This window comes from Crinia signifera, chromosome 3 (assembly GCF_055691185.1).
Source record: "Crinia signifera chromosome 3, ASM5569118v1, whole genome shotgun sequence".
Classification (NCBI taxonomy): domain Eukaryota; kingdom Metazoa; phylum Chordata; class Amphibia; order Anura; family Myobatrachidae; genus Crinia; species Crinia signifera.
Window position 1 is genome coordinate 279,995,543 of NC_139219.1, and position 27,936 is coordinate 280,023,478.

At 43.3% G+C, this 27,936-nt stretch overlaps 1 protein-coding gene across 2 annotated transcripts in view; it reads right to left on the reverse strand.

Annotated features, from left to right (window-relative positions):
• Positions 1–27,936, reverse strand: part of WDR33 (WD repeat domain 33) — a 91,034-nt gene that overhangs the window by 23,309 nt on the left and 39,789 nt on the right. For both annotated transcript variants that reach the window (XM_083178239.1, XM_083178238.1), the window contains exons 7-14: positions 14,906–15,003; positions 5,118–5,244; positions 1,955–2,109; positions 1,751–1,829; positions 1,565–1,675; positions 1,379–1,473; positions 701–787; positions 63–202 (exon numbers count right to left, since the gene is read on the reverse strand). In XM_083178239.1, coding sequence (XP_083034365.1) covers positions 63–202; positions 701–787; positions 1,379–1,473; positions 1,565–1,675; positions 1,751–1,829; positions 1,955–2,109; positions 5,118–5,244; positions 14,906–15,003 — 892 coding nt within the window. The remainder of the gene's footprint in view (positions 1–62; positions 203–700; positions 788–1,378; positions 1,474–1,564; positions 1,676–1,750; positions 1,830–1,954; positions 2,110–5,117; positions 5,245–14,905; positions 15,004–27,936) is intronic.

Sequence of the window (27,936 nt, forward strand, 5' to 3'; positions counted from 1 at the left end):
AAAACCCAAACTAGTAGCATTGGCTGAGGGTGGACTGTTAAAGTTTGAAATTTGTAACTAACTTGCTGAAATTGAGCTGGGATGGGTTTGGCATAGGGAACTTTCTTCTGAGGCACTTTTTTCTGGTCTTTCTGCATCACTTCATCCATCCCCCAGTCCAAACCAGGGATTGTCATCTCCACTGCACTTGCCTCTTCTTTACCTGAGATCACAAATAGGAAAGTACCAAACATTAGAAAAAAAAAAAAAATTACAGAACTTTTTTTCAGACTGCATCCAACTCTGCCCTCTCCCACAAAATAAATTCGTAATAGAATTCAAAAGTTCCATGAAAACTCACTTCTACAGACAAGCTTATCAAATTTCAGAACCAACCGCACAACATCCATAAGCTATGTTGTCCTCTTATACAGTCCACACTCAACCTGAACCCAGGCAAACATTGCTAGGAGACTGGATCATAAGCCTCACATAGAACAATCTGATAGGAGCAATTTGTAATATGTTTCACCGTATCAGTATCAAAATGCCAACTTGCCGCTAGATTGTAAACTTGTGATCAGCGCTCATGCCTTTTGGTCTGTTTTACCCCAGTCTGCTTTTATTCCTGCTGCGTTCCCAATTTTAAAGTGCAATAGAATATGATGGAGCTATGAGATAACATTTTAACAAATAATACCTAACCAAAACATTATCTTACCCATTTGTTCTTGTTCCATTGCCATTTTCAGTTGCTCTGGAATACCCATCCCAGGAATAATGGCTAGATTGTTTGGCTCAATATCATCTGAAGAGGAACAAGTTCAATATCATATTATACATAAGAGAACAAAACTGTAAAGAAAGTAATAATTTAAATTGGTCCCATACAACACTATAAATAACAACTGTAATACAAATAGTAATCTAACTCTAAGGGGTAAAATCAATGCCGATCAGGTGATCTATGACAGGGAGCAGTGCCTTTTGTTCGCTGTCATAGCCCACCCTCAGTATTCAACTGACCCCCTGCACTCGCCGTTTCCACCTCACCATGTGTAAAAAAGAAAGGCGAGTTCAGCCATCAAAACAGCGAGGCTATTGTCTATACTGTATGTAGCAGGCTCACTGCATTAGCTGCAAACCTCCCTTTTTGGGGGAATCCTGGCTGTCCTCACACTGTGAGAATTTCCCTGGAACACAGAATAGGGTGAATGGCCGGCGAGAGGGTTAAACGAACATAAAAAAAACCTTGCCGGGCCACATCGAATACACCCCTAAATATCACCTATAATTCTGTAATCTATGAGGTTACATCTTTAATCACATGTTACATTTTTTTTATATACAAGTACAGCTTTAAGAGACTGAACCACAATCTGTGCAGTAAAAGAGTTACCATATTCAACACCATCCTCTGACATTCCAGGAAGAAGGTTCAGGTTATAACGGTCTCGCATTTTGTCACCGGGACGGTTTCTGGTCCAGAATTTGCTGGATGGGAATTGCAAATGTTAAGATTAATATACAATTACCGAGAATTCTAGCGGTCATTGAAAAAAAAAAAATTCTCTATTTATAATACCTGGTGTGATCGTTGGATCCAGAGCACAGAATATGCCCAAGTGGGTGCCAGGCAAGACTCCAGATCATTCCTTCATGAGCTATGTCCATACCACCAACCTCCTTTTCCACCCTGGGGAAAACAGACATTCTAGTACTGCACATTGTGGAACTCTACTACTATAAAACATACAACATAAATACATACCCAACGTTCCAGAACAAGAGAGAGCCATCAGACCCTCCACTGGCAAAAAGGCCTTCATGAACTGGATGCCAACCAACAGCTGAAATAAGAGAGCAAAACTAAGGTGACCTTTCTACAAATATCCCGGAAAGAACATTAGTTTCTTAACCAAGACACATGTTCTGTCTCTCAGACACACACATTAAACAAAATCAATCTTCTGACCTGTGGCCTCTTTTTTGTGGCCTCTAAACACTTGCAACTCTTCTCGAAGGTTGCGGATGTCGAAAAGCTTGCAGAGATGATCACGGGAAGCAGTAAGTAGCCAGTTTCCATTTAAGTTCCACTTCACCTCCATCACAGTATTTTTATGAGCATGTCTAATTTGGGTATTAGGGGACAAAAAAAATTAAAAATAAACACACACATCCTCGCGTTTAATATATTAAAGAAAAAAAAAAAGGTTAATACGGGGTATATACTAATATTATATACTCAGGCGGTGGTTTATATAAATGGTGAATATCTTTTTGACAAGTAGTTGTATCAATCTGGGTACACAGACTATGTGTACCCAGTGGCATCTTGCCCAATGGAGGACACACTTGCCGCTGCTGGCTGCAATGAGCTGGGGAGAGGGGCATTAAACAGCATGGCCTAATGCTGGCCACACATCAGGCCAACTTTCCTCCAACCATCCAACTAGTTGGCTGGTTGGACTGAAGATCTGGTACTGTATGGGGGCAAATGCCAATAAGCAATTTGCTCACAAACTCAGGAGAATGGACAAAAACTTTCAGTGAAATGGTTTAAATAAAATAGGTCCAACTACAGGACATTGTCTGAGTGATAGTTGTTTTTCCATTTTCCTATTTGGGAAACAAATGACTTAATTACAAATTACATTTTCTCCCATCCAGTACCAGGTTTTTATTCCATCCAACCAACTAGTTGGATGGTTGGAAGAAAGTTGGTCTGATGTGTGGCCAGCATTAGTTAGCAACGTCCTGTGGAGTCCCGCATACAGGCCCGACAGAGGAGTGTTGTTGATGATGCGCGGGAGTGCACATAGTCAGTGACATCAAGTGTACACATTAGACACTAATCAGATTATGCTGTACCAGCATATCACAAATCTGCAAAATCCTTACGAATATCTGTGTACCCAGCGTAAGAGCAATACACAAGTCACTTTGCCATTAGCTGGTTGATGAAGCTTCTGTATATTTTGTATAAAACTTATTTTGGAAGAAAAGAGGACTCTTTGCTAGGGGCGCAGAATTATATTATACAGAATTATACAGAAGTATCAATTTATGGTAGAGATGAAAAAAAAACTTATTTTCTTACTATATTCTTTGGGAAATAAAAGGAGGGTGGGGGAGTAAGAAACAAGTTTATATTAAAAAGAAAAAAACTGTACTGGTCTATATCAGTTCCACTGTGCATTTAGCTTTTAACTGCATGTTGATCTGGACCATAATCATATACATCTGCTAGATTGGCTATTTACCGATCTTAATAGAGGCAAGCATACCATTCTATTTATTGTATGTGTGTGTTTTCTATTTGCAATGGTAAACTTTGGAATATACTGTAATAAGTTTTTTCCTAGGTTTTCACCCTAGGGGTAATTTAGGCCATTTGATCAGAGTTGCTATAGACCATTTTCCAAGTTGCTATACATACATAGGAGGTCCTATACACTTTCATATATAATTTTATAATACAATATAACAAGTCATTCTTAAATCTAGACAATTTTTTTTTTTTTTTAATTAGGATATTCAAATTTGACATATCTTCTTAACTCTTTAGAATAATTGTATACGGTACTTGTTTCCTAGCACGGCGCCGTCGATCGCATGCCAACCAAATCGCATGCGACGACACGATTTTTACATTGGAATCAATGTAAAATGTTCCCTGAGACCTGATTTTACATTGATTTCAATGTAAAAAGCCCCAAAACTCCCCCATTTTAGTAGCAACCCCCCCCCCCCCCCCCATTTGGGTGAAATGGCCCTCCATTGTTAACGCCACCCCACTATTGACGCCAACCCAAAGCGTGGCGAGCGTAGCGAGGGGTGGCGGTACGCGTCCTCTGTACTTTTCATACCCCCACTATCCACGTCGGCGTGGAGTTGATGTTATATAGTGTGGCGAGCGCAGCGAGCCACCGAGCCCGAAGCGTGGCGAGCGCAGCGAGCCCCATGAGGGGACGCCCATAACTTCACAGGTATACGCGTGCGCTCGCCACGCTTCGGGCTCGGTGGCGAGCTGCGCTCGCCACACTATATGAAGTCAACTCCACGCCGACGTGGATAGAGGGGATATGAAAAGGTCGGAGGAAGCGTACCGCCGCCCCGCTCGCCACACTTCGGGTTGGCGTCAAAAGTGGGGTGGCGTTAACAATGGGGGGGCATTAACCATACTTTATAACCATATACAATGAGAATTTGGCCATAAATGGCCCATTTCCCATTGTTCTCTGTGTAAAATCGGGTTGATCAACCCGATTATAACTTTAAGAATAATTTAACATTATTCTCTATGGGAAAATCGTGTTGATCGCGTTGAATGGGCCGTGATGGACCCGATCAATGCGATTTTGTCTTTCACTGGCAAATACACTGGTGATTGACATAAAATTGGGTCCATCCTTAAACTTAAGGCATGCGATCAACCAGACGGGCGCCGTGCTAGGAAACCAGTACCTTGTATACAATCAGGAGTAATTAAAAAGTTGGTTAATATACAAATTAATAGCTTATCCCTATAGTTGCAACAACCAACTATGGGTAAACTGGAGCCATAAGGTTGTATCTTGTGTAGAATCTGTCCCATTTCCTATTTTGGGGTATACCAATTACCACAGGTTATTGCCTCGCCAGGGGCTATACAATTAGCCCCAACAAGCTGGAGGGCTTACCTGGGATTTTGCTTATCCTACCTCAGGCAGGCGATACAAAATCCCTGAAAGTAGCCCCCTTGTTGTGGCAGCGAAACACACACAGGTTTCAGTTAACCTGCACGTTTTCGTAAGAAATTTTATTTTTGTTATGGGCGTTCTAGATAGCTTGAAAAGAAAAATAATCTGTACCATATCAAGAAAAATTGCAAAAAAGAAATGTTTTGCATCCAATGTGTTATCGTGCCAAATTGGATATCCCACTTTCTTTAATGTGTAACCATTTCCCTTGTGATTAACTGGACGTATAGGAGTCTTAAAAAAAAACATTATCAAATGGATTTACAAAGATTGCATTTATTTTAACCCGGATGGCAATTAGCAGTCTTTATTATAACTACAATTCATTTTAACTAGATGGATACAATATATTTAATGTAGATTTATTCACTGGCTCTGGGCATAATGTTGACTTACAGTGTTGCAAGACTCTGCCCATTCTTGGGATCCCAAAATTTGATTGGTTGTTGGCTGTCCTTACTTCCAGAGACTAGAAGGCCTTTGGTTGGATGCCAGTCAACACACTTCACATCAGCACCGTGTCCTGAAGGTGAAACAGTTTTTTATTGTAACAGCTGAATACTGACAAGTTTCCAGTAATTAAAGTAATACGGTGTGGTCAAGCTAAAATGATTAGTTCACCAAACACTGTAACAAATGACCATCATTTATTACAAAACAGATGGACTAGTCTCATACTGCAAAAATCACTGGGAAGAAGTCACACCATTGGTTGTATCTGATCAAATTCCACATTTTCCAAAAAAAATAATAAAATAAAATAAAAAGTAGTTGCTAAAAGGGTTTATTAGAGCAGAAGGTTTCAGATTTTTATCATGTTCAATAATAACACGTACAATCAATTTAGCATTTAGAACATTAATATTTGTGATGTAGCATTAATTCCATCTGGTTAGCACTCCAAGCACTTATCTGAAGACCGATTGTGGGGCAAAATGTATGAGCAGATGATGCCGGCAGAGTATCAATAAGTCCCAAGTCCCGCTTGTGCACTGCCAGCAGCTTCCTCATGCTCTCTGCTCGCGTCATCCGTTCATACATTTTGACCCACAATCGGATTCCAGATAAGTGCTTGGAGTGCTAACCCGCCGGGAGTCTTTCATACATGGAGGATCAAATTAAAATGGAAAGACGCACGGATACCCGAGAGACTTACAAATAACTCATTTTAATCTGTCAATACAGTGGATGGTAACTATAGGCCCCAATTCCGAGATATTAACAATACTAATCTACAAATAAATTGGAGACTGCTAATTTTGGCTATAATAGGATCCACTATTCATAATACCAACTGCATGCAATGGTTTCATACTAACAAATCGAATTAATTTATATATTTTTGTTACATGTATGAAGGTTTCTTTTTCTATGTAATCTATCACAATATTCATTTTAAATTTTATTAAAGTATTATTAATTTGAAATGTATTGAAAAATAAAGAGGTGGTATACAATTTATGCGCAGACTCTTGTTTAATGTTGTTCTTTATGCGGGCAGAGTATTCCCTCAATTGACTGCTGCTTGTTTTGTTAACCAGTAAATACTAAGGCTAAGAACGGTCTGTTATCTGAAGTGCACTACCATGTTTTCCTTTAAATCTTTTTTTTTTTTTTCTGTTTCCATGATGGGCACTGGAGACTGAATATAGTATATCTCACACAAGGAGCCTGTGCACGTTAATATACAACTCAATGCAGACTTCTCCCCTTCAATACATGGCTTTGCGTCACAGAAGGCAGTTTTTTCACTAAGAAAGCCCATAGGACGGATACAGAGGTAGGTGAAGGCAGAACCTACTCCACAACCAAAACAGTAGACCCTAACTAGAGAATGCTGCTATAATGGAGCATAAAAGATGGCGTATACAGTCATCCATGGAATTAGAGATAATGATTTATTGGTAAGTGAATAAATATGGTTTACTCTAATGGGGAAGATCGACACTAAGCCAGGCATGGCATGGCATGGCCCTCCAGCTGTTTTGAATTTACAAGTCCTGAATGCAGAGATGTTAACTGTGCATTATTGTCCTTGTGCTGAATCCACTCTGCATAATTTGTAATGTACAATATTCTTAATAAAAATATTCAGTTAAAAAAAATTAACTACAAGTCCCATCATGCCTTGCCACAATTTTGGGTACTTGTGTATTATCACGGCTCCCACGATTTCCATCTTATGGGATCTTATACAATTTAAAATTGTATACCATTATATATGGCATACAATGGCATACGATGAGATGAGATTTTAAATTGTATAAGCACACTAATGGGTGCTTTCAAGGTCAATTGGCCCCCCTATAAGATTTTTAATTGTTAAATGCACCCCCATGCCACCCCCACTATCAACGCCAACCCGAAGCGTGGCGAGCGGCGGCGGTACGCGTCCTCCGACCTTTTCATACCCCCACTATCCATGTCGGCGTGGAGTTGATTTTATATAGTGTGGCGAGCGCAGCGAGCCACCGAGTCCGAAGCGTGGCGAGCGCAGCGAGCCCCGTGAGGGGACGCGTAATACTTTACATGTATTACGCGTCCGCTCGCCACACTATATAAAATCAACTCCACGCCGACATGGATAGTGGGGGTATGAAAAGGTCGGAGGACGCGTACCGCTGCGCTCGCCACGCTTCGGGTTGGCGTTGATAGTGGGGGTGGCGTGGGGGAGCATTTAACATTGTAAGCACCCATTAGGGTGCTTATACAATTAAAAATCTTATAGGGGGGCCAATTGACCGTGAAAGCACCCATTAGTGTGCTTATACAATTTAAAATCTCATCTCATGTCATTGTATGCCATATACAATGGTATACAATTTTAAATTGTATAAGATCGGGTCCCATCGCAGCACATCTCATCTCATTGCATACCATCTTAAGCCTTATGGTATGCAATGAGATGGGATGAGATGGGAGCCGTGATAATACACAAGTACCCAATTTTGTTATTAGGGAATGCTAAAACTATGGCAAGGCCTGCTGGGATGTGTAGTTTCACAACAGCTGGGAGGGCCCCAGTTTGGCCATGCCTGCTCTAAACTGTTCTTAAGGGAGTGAACACTCCAGTGCCTGGTATAACATCCATCACTAAAAATTGCAATACCACTGCATGCAATGCTGTCAAACTGATAGAATTTGGCAGTAGTGTGCATTGAAGACCAAGCGGATCTGACCACATCTAAAGACTGTGGAGAGTCTTTCATCCAGGTGGACATTATGCAGCCAAGCTGGAACACCCATTTTCAACTTTGTATGTAAAAATGGAACTTTGAGGACAGTAATGTTGTGAGAAATAAGAAAGGAAAGCCTCAAGTAATAGCTCACAGCACAAACACGGGCTACAGATTCAGCAACTGCTAGAGTTGAAAGGAAAGGCAGATTGTGAAAGAATTAAGGATACATTTAAATCCCAAAAGCACCATTGTGTGATTGAAGGAAGGCTTTATTTGGCAGGCATCAGGCATGGCCAAACATGCCTTACATCAGGTGTGGCCAAACTATGGCCCTCCAGATGTTTTGAAACTACAAATCCCATCATGCCTTGCCACAGTTTGCTATTAGGGATGCTAAAATGATTGCAAGGCATGCTGGGATGTGTAGTTTCACAACAGCTGGAGGGCCGCAGTTTGGACATGCCTGCCTTACATGACTGTATGTATAGCCAGAGAGACTACCTGCTTTCTCTGGCAGGGGTGCTGGGGGGTGTACAACACAGAAGAACCTCAATCATGTTAATCAGGTCAGTAAACCAAGACCACAATGTTTAATTTGGTAGGACAAGAAAAGGTGGAATATCCTACTTTTTAAAATTCCTGGAAGCATGGCTATTTGTGTACAAACCAAAAAAGGTCTATGGGACTCTGATTCTGAGGTACTTCTCACCTTGTGTTTAAGCCTGTATGTATCCTGTCAATTATTAACAAGCCTCATCTACTCCTTTTCAAGACAGAGGAAATAGACTCCAGTTCAAGATAGGTCTCCATAGTGGTTCAAAGGGCTGTACAATGACAATAATTGTGGGAACTCTATTTTGAGTATACGTTTGCCTAAATAAGGAATTAACTCTAGTAGTTTGAAGGAAACACCCTTGATGTTATGGAGAGACCATTGAATAAAGTCTTGAGAATGGATAGCTAATCTAAGGGGTCTTTGGTGCCTCTCAGAATGAGCAGGTAGTGAAGTCCAGCATAATTCTTCCAGCTCCATAGTGTTCACAATTGACATCTGGAAGCTCTGTAGATGGGCATTGAGGGATTAGAGCAGAGGTTTCCAACTACAGTCCTCAAGTCACACTTGCAGTCCAGGATTTTAGGATAGCCATATTTAAGAAGAGACAGTCTAATGGTTTTGAATTAACTATTTTACTCAAGCACAAATACCACTTACAACTTGGACTGTAAGTATGACTTGAGGACAGGCTGCGGGACACAGGAAACTCTGGATTAAAGTTTGGGGATAGGGCAAAAGGACCCGCCCATTTTGGGTTATATTAGGTTTTTAGGCTTGACTAAAAACACAATCCTCTGCTCTAATGGGACAAAGAAAACCCCTTCAGAAAAGCAGAATCTGAATTCTGCAGGAAAATCTATGGTAAACAGATGCTCTGGAGGAGTGTCTTGAGAGTGGGTTGATAAGTTCACATGGAACGGTCAATTGCTTAGGACAGTGATGGCTAAGCTTGACACTCCAGCTGTTGTTGAACTACACATCCCAGCATGCACTGCTACAGTTTTACAAATTGGCCATGCTAACTGATGCTGGGCATGGTTGGATGTGTAGTTCGACAACAGCTGTAGTGTCAATGTTAGCCATCACTGGCTTAGGACCTTCATAACATCTTCCCTATTTCTGCATACGCAATGTGCTGATAAATGGTTATATGCGCTAGCATGATCATTTGGCTAGCCCAATGAATGAATGATGACAAAAGTTAGAAAATAACGTTTGGCTGCTGTTGCAATATCCTTTTGTAACTCTGGGCTAAACAGAACTTCCCCATCCAAAGTGTACCAAATCCTTTAAAGGATTCATCATCTGCTATGTGTCAATGGTTGCCTTTCCAAAATAAACAGCTGCTTCTCTAATGTGCTATACTGGGTAGAACAACTCAGTGTGGCTTACTAGATATGAGGTCCATGCTAATGATCCAACTATCCATCCACAGCTTTATTCATCCAGGCTGACATTAGAATAAGTTATAGTGAAGCTCTTGCTTCTGAGCGGTTTATTTTAGGTTTTCATTTGTCAAGAGCCTGAGGTTCAACACTACCTTAATTATTAAAACATAATTTAAATGACATAAATTAATGCTTCTGTGTCAATGGTATAAATAGGATCTTTGTCTCCCACGGAAGATGTCATGGCCAGCGATTGGTGTATTTCTGTATACAACTTTGTAGAAGACTTCAAATGCAGATCCTTAGTCTGTAAAGGCACTGAAAGTTGTGGCTTCAGTGTATGCACTATAAAAGGAGTACGACATCCACTGAAGACACTTTCAGCAGTCCCTGTGGGTATCCAGATTGAAGATAGACAATCCAGTCAATGGGTCAACACCAAATGATCGACAGACATGGTTTTCCTGATTCTTCAGGTTATATACTTAGACACTTGTGAGCATTAAGGTCCATACACACTGCGATAATGAATAAGGTGGAAAATCTCTGGGCTGAAAAATGCTCGGTGGATACACACTGAGCGTTTTTCACCCTTTCCTGTGATTTTCCCTGGGGTGGATGGCTTTTCCTAGCAGGATGCTATGGAAAGCCCTCCACTCCCTCACTCATCTTCTGGTGATACCAGCAGATGAGCGGTGGCCAGCAGCGATGATACAGGAGTGCGCAGCAGCGCTCACCGCTGCCCTGTACACACTAGGCGGCTCTCAAGTGGAAAGATGATCAGACAAGTAAACAGAGCAGCTTTCACCTGAAAATTGCCCAGTGTGTAAAGAGCTTTAGGCTGTCAGAAGGTGATGGTAGTGTTAGGCACTTAGTGGAGGCTTAGGATTCAGAAGGCGAAAGCTGTGGTTAGGCGCTTCCATACGTTTCCCCGGGTCCCCGCCGGCTTGCCGGCGGTAACCCGGGGTCCCCGCCGACTGCCCGCACCCCCCCTAACCCTGTCCGTCTCCCTGAGGCGGAGACGGACAGGGTTTCCGTCGCACTAGCGTTGGAGACTGAGACGCGCGTGCGCGTGAGACGCACGCGCGTCTCAGTCTCCTCGCTGGCGTGGCTGCTGGCGGGTCGCCAGCGCAGACGCCATGGCGACCCGCCAGCAAGGATGGGACAAGACCCATCTGTAGGTAGATCAATTGTATTAATCTATCTATTTTGACCTTTGTGCCAACCATTTACATGTTGACTTCCTGATCCTGTCGACCTCCTGGTATCAACCTATTGATAGATATGGTCAATGTTTTAATCCACACCTATCCATAAGTGAGACAACCCACAAATCCAGGGAGGCTCATCAGAAACTGGAAGTGGAGATCCTTACACCAGTAAAAAAGGGACTAGACCACAGTAAGTGGATGGTCACGCAGAAGGATGCGAGTCAGGTTTGGCTCTCTCCTTGCCGTTGACAAGACAGTTTAAACATAGCTTGGGTAAGGTGGATTTTTGTTTATTTTTATATGCCACAATAACGGGATGGGAGCACACCCAACAAAAGGAGAAGTGTTAATAGGGAAACAACTGAACAGGTCTAAGACAACCAAGGTATGCAGCCATCAATAATGTTTCCCCTATGGCTTAATAAGGGCTGCAAATATACGGATCGCTACACCTCACAAAACAGGGATTAGAAGGTTTTAGAAGTTAATGGGGTAAATGATTCAGATGAGATGTTGCTATGGGCAACCAATCAGAACAGACTTCTTATTTATTATTAAGCACCTTCTAAAAGATAATAGAATATGATTGATTGCCCATAGCAACATCCCATCTGAATTCCCATCTTAGTGAATTTTCCCCAATGTAACTTAGTTTTGTAGCTTCCTGACAAGAGGGGAACATCATATAGGACATCCACATGCTCTGGGTGCAAGTTTATCTTGCCTGATGGCCGAAGGAAACAAAACTAGAGCAGCATCAGAAGAACCACCCAGCTCCTATGGGAATAGAAAAAAGAAAAAACAGATAGCCAGTATATAGAGAGCTCAATCTCGCCATGAAACCTTGTATACCCAATATCCAGTGTACCCCAGAGGAAGAAATCTACAAAAGGTGTCCCGCAAAATCAGCAGATAATGGGTGATTAACATGCATAGCATCTACAGTATTTCACTAAAAATGTGTGTTTTACACAACTACAATCCCGACACCCGGGATTGAAAAAAATTCCACGGGATTGGCAACTCTAAAACACAAACAATCTACTTGGGGGGGGGGGGGGGGGTATGCAATCCAAGATCATGGCTGTCTATCCCCGCCGACAGCCGTGATCCTGGCCCATTTGCGGTCTGATCGACTACAGAGCGACGGGCTGGATTCAATGTCCCACCTGCCGTTTGGCGCAAAAGGTCTGTAGCCGTGAAAAAGGCTGTGGATTGGAGATCGGCGGCTGGGATCTCGGCCGATTTCGGCAGAACGGGCCCGTTCTGCCGTGATCCCGCTTCAATGCTGTCGCTAAAGATAGCATTGAATAGGGAGCTGCCCCTATTTCCCACGTTGGAAATAGCAGTGACAGATTGCATACCCCCCTTAATTACACTGATAATTTTTTATGTGTGTTCATACCTGATTGCTGCTGTGTGAATTTGCAAGCCTATTGATTATCTGATGTACGTGTCGTAGCACGCAGGAGGCCAAACAAAAACTTTAAAAAGTCTGCAACAAATCTATTCACAATACCCCTGCAGTTTGACTAATAGGAAGTCGATGTTTGGGGGTATTAACCGGCTGTCTTCTGGGAGTGCCAGTAAAAATGCAGGTGTGCCCAGGTGTTTCAGGGAGGGTGTGTGGCATCAATCAGCCTGTTTGTTGAAGAGTTGTGGAAGGGTGAGAGTGATGCACACTTGCATAGAATGAGAAAGTCATTTAGACTTGCATGGTTGGGAATTTACTCTGTCTGGGCGGCGGCTATCTGTTCACAGTCCTCTGCAAATTCACATAGCTGTTTTTCCACATTTCAGACTAATAATTTTAATATGGTTAAAGTTGCAAACCAGCATCTCCAGTACACTCAGTGGGGTATCACTGTCTCTGCCTTGCAAATGAGACCCAACATTTTAAGAAAAATGTAGTACATTAAACCTCCCGATGGGGCCTAGGTGGGCCGGTAGTCTCGGACCATATGGCATATAGACGCTGCTTGTATGAGGACTTATCTGTAAATCATAAATTATGTCTAAATGAAATATGTCTAAATAAAAAATATAGTAGATATTGGTTTACCCAATCACCTGGCATGATCGCTATGCATTATGTTACAAAAAATATATATTTTAATTCTCAAAGCACTATCTATGTACTATACATAATGGTATTTAAACAAGGTACAGGTGGGAGACATTCTTCACATGAAGAGGAGCAGCAGAACACGAGGACATGCACTGAAACTAGAGGGAGGTAGATTCAGGGGAAATTTGTGGAAGAATTACTTCACAGAAAGAGTAGTAGATAAGTGGAATAGCCTCCCATCAGAGGTGGTAGAGGCAAATACAGTAGAACAATTTAAACATGCTTGGGGATAGGCATATTGATATCCTTACAAAAAAATAAGGATCAAATATGGTTTGAGGTAACATGTTTAAAAAAGGGGCAGACTAGATGGGCCAAGTGGTTCTTATCTGCCGTCAAATTCTATGTTTAAATAGTACAGGAGGAAAAATAAGGGGAAGAGAATCTGCATGGACTGTTCACTTGTGTACAGCTGGACAAATGAAAGAAATTTCTTCTGTCGCCCAATAGTTTCTACCACTTTTCCGAACAAACCTTTAAATCTAGAATTGTTTAACAGAAATATAAAATTCAAGGAAAGAAGTAAAAATGTATTACTTTGAAACTTTATTTAAAAAAGGTAACAATAGTTCCACAGTGTGCAAAAAATGGATAAACATTTTAAAATCAGTCACATTTCCTTCAAAACAGATAAATTACAGTGAGTAACATTTTTGCCAATGCAGTCAAAATTTTATTTTTTTCATACCAAATAATTTGTTTTCCTTTGGAATGTTTTTTTTCAGGAAACAATTGTGTGTAGTAGATTGTAAACGGTGTTTTGGTAGCCATCCTGCCAAGATCAAAACTACATTCTTTATTTAGTGTTGTCTACTTATGTGCCACATGAAGGGATAAATATTTTTTAAACCCTACATTTATTTTTGCAATGTCTGTGTCCTACTCAACCATAGCGTGGTGGAGTTCTTGTTAGAGAAACACATATGCACCTACCTACACAATCAGTAGCCTAGCTCACAGCATGAAAAAAAAAATGGAGGTGACCCAGAACACACTAGGTGAGTCAGGGTTCAGGTGTGCCTAGCTCGGGTGGTTATTCCCCAGCTGCTGCTCAGTGACAGGATAGTTAGTCCTGTACTAGGTAAACAAGAAGAAAAAACAGGGGGTTTGAGCAGCGCTTGGAAAAAGATTGTAATATAATGGTTATGAATATTTCTATGTAAAAAAATAAATAAAGGATTGGTTGTTCTAGTACAAATGATTTATTATTCTAAAAAGGAATGCATATAGCCAGAATTCATAAATGCTTTTAAAAACAATTGTTAAAAAGTTCGTATCTCACCATACCAAACTGAGGGGTGTATAAGACCCGGAGAGTCCCATAGGTCCTGTGTGGAACAAACTGAGGGGTGTATAAGACCCGGAGAGTCCCATAGGTCCAACATTTGTGGAGCAATGTAAATTATAATAGATGCATGCTTTAAATGAGCAGAAGAGGAGGCCCAAGTATTATATATAATTAATATAATTAATATATTATTGGTCTTATTGGTCTTACAGCCCCACTTGATGTTAATACATCTCTGTTTAGCCAAGAAGCATTACTGTTACCGAATGGAATGTGTGACTCAGAAGGTAGGAGACGTCATGTTGTAAGTAGTTCTATTGAATTGCAAAAAAGTTTTTTTAAAGTAAAAAAATAAAAAAAGGTCCAAAGATTTTTTTTTTGTAGAGGTTATCTTTTAAAAATAATCCCTCCACTTATGTAAAATAGAATCATACCTCGTAGTATCCTCTCCTCATGGCAACGAAGGAAGTCCCATATTCTAACCGTTCCATCATCTGAACAGGTGGCAAATTTATTATCCGTAGGGGAGAAACTGTTACATGGAAACAAGCATCATGGGAAAAATGTCAGATATACAAACAGTATTCAATACTCTCTCCTAAAAAATATATATATATATATTATCACCACATTAAGATATCTTAATGGATTGTGGAAATCTGTATAATATTTCCTTAAGAGGCTAGCACCTTAAACCTGTGTTATATTTATAGCCCAATATGAAACTATCCATTTCCTGAGACTCTAGGTTTCCGTATTCAAAGCAGCATAGTGTTACTGAATTAATGTAGCCTGGCAAAAGTAGGTCCTGAGAGAACACTGTTCCTGGTGCATGGAATGGGTCTGAACTAGCTTTGCAGCTCCATATGAAAATGGAATTACGCCTACTACTTTATCAAATACACCCTTCATTCCATACCATTTCTGTTCTCTGCTACTACACTGCTCAGAGTAGTTTAATTGTTTTATTATTATTAATAGACCTACAAGTGACAATAGGACTCTTATTAAGAGTCATCAGTGTAGTCTATTACACTAGTTAAAAAAGGCAGATTGCCTATATCCAGTAAAGCCCTCATTATGTGCACGAGTAAGTGTGCAGTTTTCCCGGCTCGGCTCCTAAATATTTCTATCCATTTCAAGTGCCCCTCCATGCTGTGCAATAGAAGTGAAGACTAGGAAGTTTATGCCCCATCTATTATATTCTCCTGTGATACACTGTCCTGCCAGATGAATGCAGTTTAAAGTAGACCACTTTGTACAATAATTACTGTGCTTTGGTGCATGCTGGACGGATCCTTAAATGTAATTTATTCTACTTTTAGTACATCCAATATTTTGTGAAAATAAAATAATCAAATTATGATAAGTTTTCATTTAATCAAGTTTTATTGTAAGCAAGCATGTCAGGAAAGATGCTCACGTGATATGCAAGTAGTGGATCAGTAGCAATGGGATACCGGTCTGAAGCAATATTTAACCCCTTTAGTGGGGGGCTTTTCTGGGGCATGGCAAACTTCCCAGGGTGTTTGTTTGGCCCAGTAATACGCACTGCCCTGCTGTCTCCATCCCTGAGGGAAGGAGAGCGGAGATCACGCTTCTCCAGCCCCTCCCGACTCCGGCAGCCATTTCAAATATGGTGGCAGCTCGTGAGCCAATATGACTTTAGGGTGAGGGGAGATGCTGCTAAATGGTGCATGCACTGAAATCTTCCCAGGTGGCCAGTGTAGACAGGACAGTGCTGCTGGCCCCGGGAGACTTCCGGGCATAACACAAGTAAAAAAAAATTCTGAAAAAATTTCTACTACACGACGAATAGATGTAAGAAATCTCAAAAATAGACTCTCTTAAACAAAACAAAAAAAATCACATGTAGAGTTTTCACTAGGGGCCTTATTCAGATCTGAGCTCAGTACAAATTTGTTTGGAAAATGGGCAAAACCATGTGCACTGCAGGTGGGGCAGATAAGTGTTAGTCCGCCCCTACATTTCAGTACTCAATCCAACCCCAGTTACCTCAATATTGCCCAACTATAAAAAAAAAATGTAATTCTTGGAGTAAGTGTATTTAAAATAAAGAAATACTGGAAAATACTGCATTTTAGAAGTGATGCTTGTGAGGTCATTCATTTAATACAACACCATGCAAATAAAATACCTCAATTTTTATTGCACTTTTATAAATGATTTTTAAGGGGGTATTCAATGTTTAGGTCACCCTGTCCCGTTCTCGGTCAGTTCGACCGAGAACATGCATGCGGGATTCAATGTCCCACCTGCAGGGGAGCGAGAAGGGGGCGTGGCCATGAGTTGCGGCCGGGAAGAGGAGAGCTGCAGCCCGTCACTTCCCGGCCGTTCTCGGCAGAACGAGCCCGACAGCTAGTGAAGTCGGGCTCGTTCTGCCGAGAAACCCTGCTCAATGCTGTCGGGGAAGACAGCATTGAATAGGGCCCGGCGGCCATCTCCCCCGTGGGGAGATGGTTGCCGGCGATTGAATACCCCCCTAAAGCTGTATGAATCTGGTTCTCCAGGTCTTCAATGGTACACTGAGCCAAAAACTAGGTGATTTTACAACTTGAGCAAGGCTAACCAACGTGGTAAGACAATGACGTGTAAGTTGAGCTAATACTGCTTTTAAGGACTTTCCAACAGTCCATAAAACAAAAGCTATAAAAAAGGAAAAGTACACCAAATAGTGGTAAACCAAATGAAAAGCGCTAATATGGAAATAAACGAATAAAACTTTCTTTACTTTATGATCTTCATGCAGTGTTACAGCAGCCGCTACTAACAGCATGTCCCCTCTAGTGACGTGATCATTAGTACTTAGTGAATAAAGGTCAAACAACCTCACAAGCATTATTCTTAAAATTATTTATAGGACGCCACAAGAGGTCGACTGCACTGAACAAAAAGGCAAAACAATACTGTACAGGGTAAGACATTACAGTACAAAGAACAGTGGAATATAGTGGAAAAGAAACAAAACAGTACACAATATTTGACACAGCCACTGATGAAAGGGTTGCAATGGTAATATCCATAGTAATCTGAGACCTGTACATCAGGGGTGGCCAAACTTGTCTTCAAGATCTACCAATGGTCCACTTTTACCAAACTTCCAAGCTGGTACACAGCTGTAGTCATTACTGTCATATGTTCAAACCTGCTGTATTCATTCCTACTATAGATCCACAGGTTGCCTGAAAAACATGAACTGCTGGTAGATCTTGATGACAGGTTTGGCCACCCCTGCTGTACATGAACTGCTCTATAGTCAACTATTGGAACGTACACAATAAAACAATATCGGTCACCAGGTCCCGCTCAACATGCGGATCGTAGACAAAGCGACCTAGTGTTCTGCAGACATCAATCACTGGTAACAACACGCAGGAGTGCGGATTGTTTACGATATTGAGTGTACACAATATACTATATTGTGTTTAGGATACTTAGTGTACACACTAGACTATATTGTGAAAGATTTAGGACGCCCCTTTCAGAGTTATAGCACTGCTAAATCTAAAGGCCATTTCTCACTGCTTATTCTTCTAGATCTCTCAGCTGCGTTTGACACCGTCGACCACTCTCTTCTCATACAAACACTACAATCCCTAGGTCTTCAGAACACAGCCCTTTCTTGGTTCTCTTCCTACCTATCTAATTGCTCTTTCAGTGTTCGCTTCTCTGATTCTACCCCCTCCTTACTACCACAGTCTGTTGGAGTACCACAAGGCTCAGTCTTAGGTCCTCTTCTTTTCTCAATCTATACCTTCTCTCTTGGCAAACTCATCAGCTCTTTTGGATTCCAGTATCATCTGTAAACTGAGGATACTCACACTATCTATCCTCCCTGGAATTGTCACCTTCAGTATTGCTCCCTGTCTATGAATATCTTTCTGCCGTTTCATCTTGGATATCATCTCGCCACCTCAAACTCAACATTTCCAAAACAGAATTAAATATTTGTCCATACCTTACACAAGACACTGCAAAAACTTTAATCCATTCACTCAATATATCACGCATTGACTATTGCAATAGCCTCCTTACCGGTCTTCCTAAGAAAATAATCTCACAGCTACAATCCATTTTGATTGCAGCTGCGAGGCTGATCTTCCTGGCTAGACGTTCATTGTCTGCTGATCCGCTCTGTCGGTCCCTCTGTTGGTTGCCGCATTCAATATAAAATACTTCTACTTACATACAAAGCCATCACTGACTACACAGACTTGTAGCTCTTCACTTAGTGTTCACGCTAGGCTGTTTTAGCGGGACGCTGTGCCCTGCCCATTTTTAAAGGGCAATACGCGCCCTGCTAAAAGAATCTAGCCTGTCCCTGCTGCGGGCTTCTGCAAGCCCCACAGAGACTTTGGCGGGAAGGCCCGCCCACATTTGTGATGTTGCCGGGTGGGCTTACCCACATTTGTGCCATCGGCGGGCAGACATGCCCCCATTCGGGACGTCGTCGGGGCTGCTCCCCGCGTTCAAAGTGCACCTTTGCCTCCAGCACCCTGCCCTCCTGGGATGCTGGAGGGAACACTATCACTTATCTCAAAATATATCCCAACCCAACCTCTCCGCTCTGAGTCGCTCATCCACACTCTTCCCACATGCAGGATTTTTGTCGGGAAGTACCCACTTTATGGAATGCCCTTTCATGCACACTAAGGGGGAAATTTACTAAAGGAAATTTGTAAAAAATAGGTGTATTTGTATCCAGAAATACACTTATTTTTGACATTTACTATCCTGAAAATACGGGTATTCGTATTGATAGCACATCAATACGAATTGCCGTATTTTCGGGATAGTAAATGTCAAAAACAAGTATTTCTGGATACAAATACACCCATTTTTTTTTACAAATTTTCTTTAGTAAATTTCCCCCTAAGACTCTGCTCTAGCCTCCAAACGTTCCCTGAAAACTCACCTCTTCAGGCAAGCTTATATTCAGGACCCCCACACAACCTCCAGTAGCATTCTTATCTAATTGTATCCCATCAGGACTGTCTTGTAATCTGATGGGACTGCCATGCGATGGAATTCTATCCTTATGAATCCCTCCTATTATCCCTATAGATTGTAAGCTTGCGAGCAGGGCCCTCCTACCTCCATGTCTGTCTGTATCTACCCAGTTTGTTTAATCACTGTTTCCAATTGTAAAGCGCAACGTTATATGCTGCGCTATATAACAAACTGTAAATAAATAGTTTTCACAATATCTTCTGGTGCCTATGGTGCTTAAGGCTGGGTACAAACTACACATTACCTTACTACGGAGCTCCCAACTAACCAATGAGGAGAAAGGTAGGAGTCACTGGCAAACTGTAGAAGGCAGGAGGCAGTGTGTATGAAGGAGGTTGGAGATGCAGGAAGCAGTGGAATTGGAGCGGGCATTTTTAAGTTATAGTGAGGAGTTTGAAGAGGATTCAGAAGGGTAACGGGTGCAAATGAAATACTTATCAGGGGGGGGTGCAGATATGGAGTGGCATTAGAGAGGAAGTCCAGTCTAGCTGCAGCATTGGGTATAGATTGGAGAGGAGCAATTTGGAAAGGGGATTTTTGTGGAGAAGGTTGTAGAAGTCTATACAAGATCACAATGAGTGGACAATGGTTGTGGTAGTCATGAGAAAGGAAGAGTATGATGTGACAGATGTAGCTCAGCTGTAACAAACAGAATAGGGCAAGAGGCCAAATGTGGGGCAAAGGAAGGGGAAGATTTCAGAATAAATTCCAAAAAAGGGAGTTGTGGAATAGGGAAGATAGCAGTGTTGGATACCAAGCTAAAAAGGCAGAGAAGATATGAGACTCTAGATCATGGGTCCTCAAACTGCGGCCCTCCAGATGTGGTGAAACTACAAATCCCAGCATGCCTTGCCACAGTTTTCCTATAAGGGAGTGTTAAAACTGTGGCAAGGCATGCTGGGAATTGTAGTTTCACAACATCTGGAGGGCCGCAGTTTGAGGACCTATGCTCTAGATCAGGGATCCTCAAACTTGCTCTGGGACGCCATCAGACAATAAAAATAATGACAGGACCCCAGCAAGTTACTGCAGAAGGTCATCACATCACATGTGTAGTCAGCAGACAGCACAAACATGGCAGCATTGTGGAGCCACAAAATGATGTGAGGAGCCGAAAATAACAGACAATTCAGATTTTTCAAACTCCTTGAATCACTGAGATTAGAAAAGTCATCAGCCTGATGGTCATCAAAATGGAGCCGCAACCCCATACTGCATAGGGCAGGACCCACAGTTTGAGAACTGCGGCTCTAGATGGAGGGAGGGGGGGGGATTAGCTCAGTTTTGGCCATGTTGAGTTTAAAGAAAAGGGGATTTTTGTAAGAACTTACCGTTCAAACCCCTTTCTCTGAGTCCAGTCCGGTGACACAGCTAACCACCTTGGGATGTAGGAGGGTCCGCAGGATCCAAGGCACCTATAGCTGAAGCTTTTCCTATGGCTGCAGGCTCCTCCCCTTCTGCATCCCCAGCATGCTCCAGTTCAATCTTAAAAAGCACACTAGGATACACAACTCAGTACAATGCCCAACATCTTATATGCACAATCATCTTACCATAACATGACACACATGCACGGCATGACTTACAGAGCGTAGTGGAGGGATCGCTGTGTCACCGGACTGGACTCAAGAGAAAGGGGTTTGAACGGTAAGTTCTTACAAAAATCCCCTTTTCTCTTTCGTCCAGTCCGTTGACAAAGCTAACCTTTGGACGTTCACGAGCCGGAACGCTCAGACTGCCAGTTCTCATCACTGCCCGTCCAAATGAAGCATCCTCCGACGCGAACTCATGGAACCTGTAAAATTTGGTAAGAACAGAGGACCAAGTGGCAGCCCTGCACAACTGCTCCGCTGTAGCCCCATGACGCACAGCCCAAGAGGAAGCTACTGACCTGGTGGTATGTGCGTTAATCCGAGAAGGAACAGGTCTACCCACATTGGTATAAGCAAAGGCAATTACTGACCTAAGCCACCTGGCGATGGTCTGCTTAGACGCAGGCCAACCTCTCTTCTGCACATCATAAAGAACCAACAAAAGATCTGTTTTGTGGAACTCCTTTACCATGTCCATGTAAATTCGCAAGGTGCGAACTACGTCCAACTTTCTCAATTTTTCCCTATGTTTAGCCCCTTCCAGAGGGGAAAATAATAGGAGCACAATCTCCTGGTTCAAATGAAATGAGCAAACCACTTATGGTAAAAAAAAAAACTTAGGTACTGTTCGAAGCACAGCCCTATACTCATGAAAAACTAAATGTGGAGATTTACAGGACAACGCTCCTAACTCCGAAACACGCCTTGCCGAAGCAGTGGCTAACAACACCAATTTCCAAGACACATACTTAAGGTCGGCTGACCTTAAAGGTTCAAAAGGAGGACTCTGAAGTACAGACAGAACTAAAGATAAGTCCCATGGTGCCACCGGTTGTCTATACGGTGGTTTTAGCCTGGTAACACCCTGTAAAAAGGTTTGAACCTCAGGTAGAAAAGCTATCCTTTTCTGGAAAAAAATAGATAAGGCGGAAAGCTGTACTTTTAAAGACTGTAAAACTCAGTCCCGATGAAAAGCCATCCTGTAGGAACTCCAATAACCTGGATACCTTGAATCTGGAGGTGTGAACTTTCTGGCGCTCACACCACCTGATGTAAATCTTCCAAACTCAGTGATAATTAGCAGCTGAGACTGGCTTACGAGGCCACGGCAGTCTGAATCACTGCATCAGAGAGATTTTCTTTTTAATAAGGCAGTCTCAAAAGCCAAGCAGTCAAACTGAGCCGAGCAAGGTCCTGGTGAAGAAATGGTCCCTGTCTTAACAGGTCTTGATGAAGAGGCAGAGGCCAAGACTCCACTGAACCTCAGAATGCCCGAGAACCACGACCTCTTGGGCCAGTTCGGTGCTATCAGAATGGTTTGCACCTTCTGAGACCTCACGCGTTTCAACACCCTCAGTATCATTGGGAACGGAGGAAAGCTATATACCAGGTGAAAGTGCCACTGAACCGTCACGGCATCCACCACCCAGGCATTCGGATCCCTGGTCCTGGAACAGAACTTTGGAACCTGACAGTTGTTCCTGAACACCATTAGGTCCACCTCTGGGAGACCCTAAAGATTCACAAGTTCCTGGAATACCTCCGGATGCAAGGACGATTTCTCTTCCAGCAGATCCTCCCTGCTGAGGAAATCCGCCACTACATTCCGCGCTCCCGGAATAAAGACAGCAGACAGAACCAGAACGTTGTTTTCTGCCCAGGCAAGTATCCGTTAGACTTCCTGCATTGCCAACCTGCTGCGAGTCCCCCCCCTGATGATTCAGGTACAGCTGTGGCATTGTCCGACTGCACCCTGATAGGAAAGCCTTTCAAACTCTCCTCGGCCTGTTGAAGAGTCATCCAAACTGCACGAAGCTCCAAGATATTTATTGGAACCCTGGATTCCTGCTTGGACCAAAGACCCTGTAACCGATGGTGAAGGGCAACTGCCCCCCAACCCCTGAGACTGGCGTCTGTCGCTATCACCACCCAGTCCTAAGAGTGAAGGGACCACCACCCTAGCTCCAACGTCTGTATGTCCGTCCACCAATGTAAAGACTCCTTTGAGCAGCAAACTTTCCTGTTTCATGGTCTTTGCGTTTCCCGACCAGCAAGACAGAATGTTTCACTGCAAACTTCTGGAATGAAACCTGGCAAATTGGAGCCACCATCTTGCCCAGAAGCCTCACCCCTTGCCAAACTGTAGGTCTCTGAGCCTGCAGTAACAATAGGACTAGCTGACATGTCCTTTGCTTTGGATTCTGGAAGGAAAACCCTGAGTAAATGGGTGTCCAGTATCACCCCCAGAAAAAGTAATTTCTGAGATGGGATTAAATGGGATTTGGACATGTTCAAAATCCATCACATGTCCTGCAAAAACGGTGTTGCTATGGACAGGGTTTCCAACAACTTGGTCTCTGACTCTGCTTTAAATAGCAGGTCGTCTAAAGTAAGGGATGATCACTATCCCCCTGAGTCTCAGTGACGCAGCCGTAAATACCCTTGGCGCTGTGGCCAGACCAAAGGGTAGGGCCTGGAACTGCAAATGGGTCTCCCCTATTGCGAAGCGAAGAAGAGACTGGTGTTCCTTGCATATGTAGATATGCATCCTGGATGTCCACGGATGCTAAAAATTCCCCTGGCTGAGTTATTGACTGGGTATCGATCTTAGTCCCTTTTGGGGCAGTGCTTTTACTCAAAATCTGAATGGTAAAAAAAAAAAAAAAAATTACCCTGGCTCTATGCTGCCAGTGCCAGTGCTAAGCACTGAGCGGAGAGACTCCATACGGAAATGATCCACACATAGGTGTTGATTTAGTGACTTCAGATTTAAAATGGGTCTGACTGACCAGTCTGGTTTGGGTACCAAAAAGAGTATTGAATAAAAATCCTTCCTGTGTTCCTCCTGAGGGACGAGGCCGCTTCCAGCAGAATCGTGCGTGCCCTGGCCTCCCGAGGCAAAGGGGTTGGCAGAAACCTCTTCGGGGGATTTCCCCTGAAATTTATCCGATAACCTGTAGATACTATGGACAGAACCCACTGGTCGGTTGATGGAACGTTCCATTTGTCCCGATACTGCAGGAGGCGACCCCCACTCTGATCCCAGAACAGGGAGCCTGTACCCAGTCATGCGGAGGACTTATCCTCTCCTTTTAACACTTGCTTCTTACTGAAGGCCCCAAACCTGGATTTGGGAGGCTACCTCTACCAGCTGGGAATCTACCTCTTCCCACCTGTCCTCTACTGGAAGCTCTGCCACGAAAGGAAGAACGAAAAGTAGGTTTAAACGCCCCAAACTTAGAACCTGAGGCCTTAGTAGAGGTAGGCAAGAAGGTACTTTTACCCCCCGTGGCCTGTTTAAATAATGGCTTCCAATTCCGAGCTAAAAAGCAACTCCCCTTTAAACTCCAAAGTTTCCAGGAGGAAATTACTGGACTGGTAATGCTGTGGCCTTGGACAGTCTAGCAACCGGTGCATCCACCAACGGGACTTTCTCCCACAATTTAATATGTTCCTTGGGCATGGGATACATTCGCATACCTCTTGGACATGGAAACTTTCTTGTCAGGGACTTTCCAAGCCTCCCCTAACAATGAGACCATACCAGGGTCTGAAGGGAAAGTAACGGCTTCTCTGCGCATTCTTTTAAAAATGCATTGAGTCTGAATTTTGTCTTCCTCTGACAAATCCAAAGCCTGTCTAACAGCCAGGATAAGATCCTCAATACCCGGGATAGAAGCCTCAGCCTCTTCCCCAAGGTCACCAAACAAATCGTCTGCACATACACCATCAGAATCAACCAATGGTACAGGCGGTGTAACTGAAGGCTGTCTAGAGGATTTTGGACTATCAGGGTGCTTCATTTTAAGCACCCCTTGCACAGTGTCCTGCATGACCTGCAACAACATGGGGTCCCCTTACGCGGGAGCAATGGACCCTTGAGAGGAAAAACTGGGTCCAGGAGACCCGATTAGACTGTCCCTCTGTCTATTAAGTGCCTCAACCAGGGCATTCATAGACCTCCCCAAGGCTGCAGCCCACACCGGTTCTCTCTCAGCCCCTTAGGCCTGTGAGGTGCCTGGCACAGACTTACAAGCAGGGTAAGGTACCCCTTGGTCCATCTGTTCACATTGTAATTTCTACCCCGCAAAATCTGCAGTTGAAAACCATGTCCTGCGCCCCCCCACCCCACAGCCTCTCATCACCTGTGTCAGTCATGCTAAACCCACGGTGCAAAATGTCAGGCAATGTACAAAACAGTGTATGCTGTTGTACTTCGCTGTCTGTGCGGTCAGCGATTCTTCAGCGCTCAGTAGGGGGGGGGGGGTAGCGCTTCCAGGAGACTCCAACCTCGTGCGTAGCAACAGGATAAGCGAGCTTCAAATCACATTGCAGAGAGAGAAAATGGCGCCTGCACACAAGTGGGAAGGGACCAAGTCCCTGCTTCAGCGGGGTGGGAAGGCTGAATTGGCACCCAAACCCCCTTTAGCCGCTCCCACAATCGAGTCTCCTCACCTCCTAGTGCCTCCTCCTCTGCTGGGATCACTTGGAGTCGTCCGGCACCGCCGGACACCTGTGACAGCCTTCACTGACCCGGAGGGATTTCAGGCTGTAAGCCTTCCAAGATGGCGGCCGCCTGCGCAGGAGGTCCTTCCCCCATGATCCCCTTCCGCAAGGAGCCGGAGCGCTCCCAGGGCCCATGCAAACCCCAGCAATGCTGGGGTTAAGCGCTGTGCAGCCAGACACCCCTGAAAGGACGCGCTTCTGTCAGCCTCTGCTGCGCTCGGTGTGTTTTTTGCTTTTAATAGAAGCAACTGGTAAAAACACCTGCACTACACTAAAGTTAATAAAATCCTAACTAAAAAAAAAAGAATAAAAAAGCCGGCTGCAGCAGCAGCCCATCAGCCAAGCACCCACTCATGTGGGCACCTAAAACGAACTGGAGCATGCTGGGGATGCAGAAGGGGAGGAGTCTGCAGCCAGAGGAAAAGCTTCAGCTATAGGTGCCTTGGCTCCTGCGGACCCTCCTACATCCCAAGGTTAGCTGTGTCACCGGACTGGACGAAAGAGAAAGTGCTTTGAGAAGTAAACCCTAGGTTTTACAGAGAGAAGATGACTGATATAGACAGGGCACGTTCAATGGAGTGAAAGCCAGATTGGAGAGTTTGTTATTTTAGAATGAGGATGATGATGGGGAAGATGCCAATAAAAAGGAAGAGAATTTTTTTTTGGGGGGGGGGGGGGGGGGGATTAAGATGGCAAGTAGAGGGACAGGATAAAATAAGAATAATGACTGAATCATGTGTTAGGGCTAAAAACCAAACCACAAGAGTGTGTAGGGTGTTAAGGGCAGCAAAACAATGATGGAAGGAAAATTCAGGTTTGTCAGTGGCCATGAAGGAAGTCAAGATGGGAGGTGGTAAATGTGAAAGAAAAGAGGTGGCAAGGGCAAAGAAGAAAGACTTAAAAAAAATAAAAATCAAGAAGTGTATAGGATTTGGATGAAAGAGTTAATGTTAAAGGTTTTAAATAAATTTGTCTAATTAAAAATAAAGTGCATTATAAACGATTTGAGAGGTTCTGATCAAGCAAAAATAATTTGCTTGATCTTTTTACACTTCGAGAACTATATTGCCCACTTTCACACGCAAACATAAAATCAAATTTTTGCAGGTATACCACGCACATAAAAATAGTTCCAATACATTAGGGTAGCACATCCACAGAGATTACTTAGATAATAGAAATGGTGGTTGGCCCATTAGGCAATGTCAGACTGTTGAAATGGTTGAAGAGTGAAACCAAATCTGCAAAACATGGCAGTAGTACTGATGTACAGTCCTGGATCTGTCAAAGTATGAAGATTTTCTGGCCTCTGTGTACCAAATGCAGCAACTGGATTGTGTAACCCCCATGGGTTATGCAGCTGCGTAAGGGTCTCAAAGAAGATCTGATATTGTGCATTACGCAACTGTAGCCGCAATAGCAACTCCAAACACATCTGAAAGATGCCATTATCCAGTAACTTACAGTATGCTAATATATTTCTTGAAAGTTTTCCAGTAATGCCCTATGTAACTTTCCATGGTCCGCACAGTTGGAGAATGAAATAAGTTTACATAAAGCTAATTTAATTGGTTAATGTCCTTTTCAAAGTGGTTTCTTTTGCTTAGGCCAGTGGTTCCCAACCCTGGTCCTCAAGTACCCCCAAAAGTGCACGTTTTCCAGGTCTCCACACAGAATCACAAGTGACATAATTAGCTCCACCTGTGGATCTTTTAACATGTATCTGAATAATTAGTGCACCTGCTGGGTGACCTGGAAAATGTGCACTGTTGGGAGTACTTGAGGACCAGGGTTGGGAACCACTGGCTAAGGCTACGTCATGGGTTATGGCACAAAAAACATGGACATTTTCTTAATTTTGAAGAACAAATGTTTCTGTAAATTTTTAGTCTACATTACTCTCGATTCCATTATGTTAATCATGCCCCTTTCAGACCGCACTTTTAAAACGGTAAATTGCCGTTTTTTTACCGTTTTAAAACGGTAATGTGTGCGGTCTGAAAGGTCCAGTCCCACTTAACCGGTTAGAAAATGCCGTTTTTTCTAACCGGTTAAAATGCAGGGTCCTACCCGTTTCTGAACCGGTATTTTAGCGCAAAAATCGGCTCAGAAACGGTATTTAGGACCCAGCCAATGAGCTGGGTCCTTAATTCAGCACAGTGAATACTTAATGAGCGCTCATTAAGTATTCACAGCACTGGAGCCCCCCCCCGCGCGTGTCGACGCCCCCCCGCGCGTGTCGACGGCCCCCCCGCGTGTCGACCCCCCCGCGCGTGTCGGCGCCCCCCCCCGTGTCGACTTACCCCGTGCCGGTATCTCCGTTGTGGTTCCCGGCA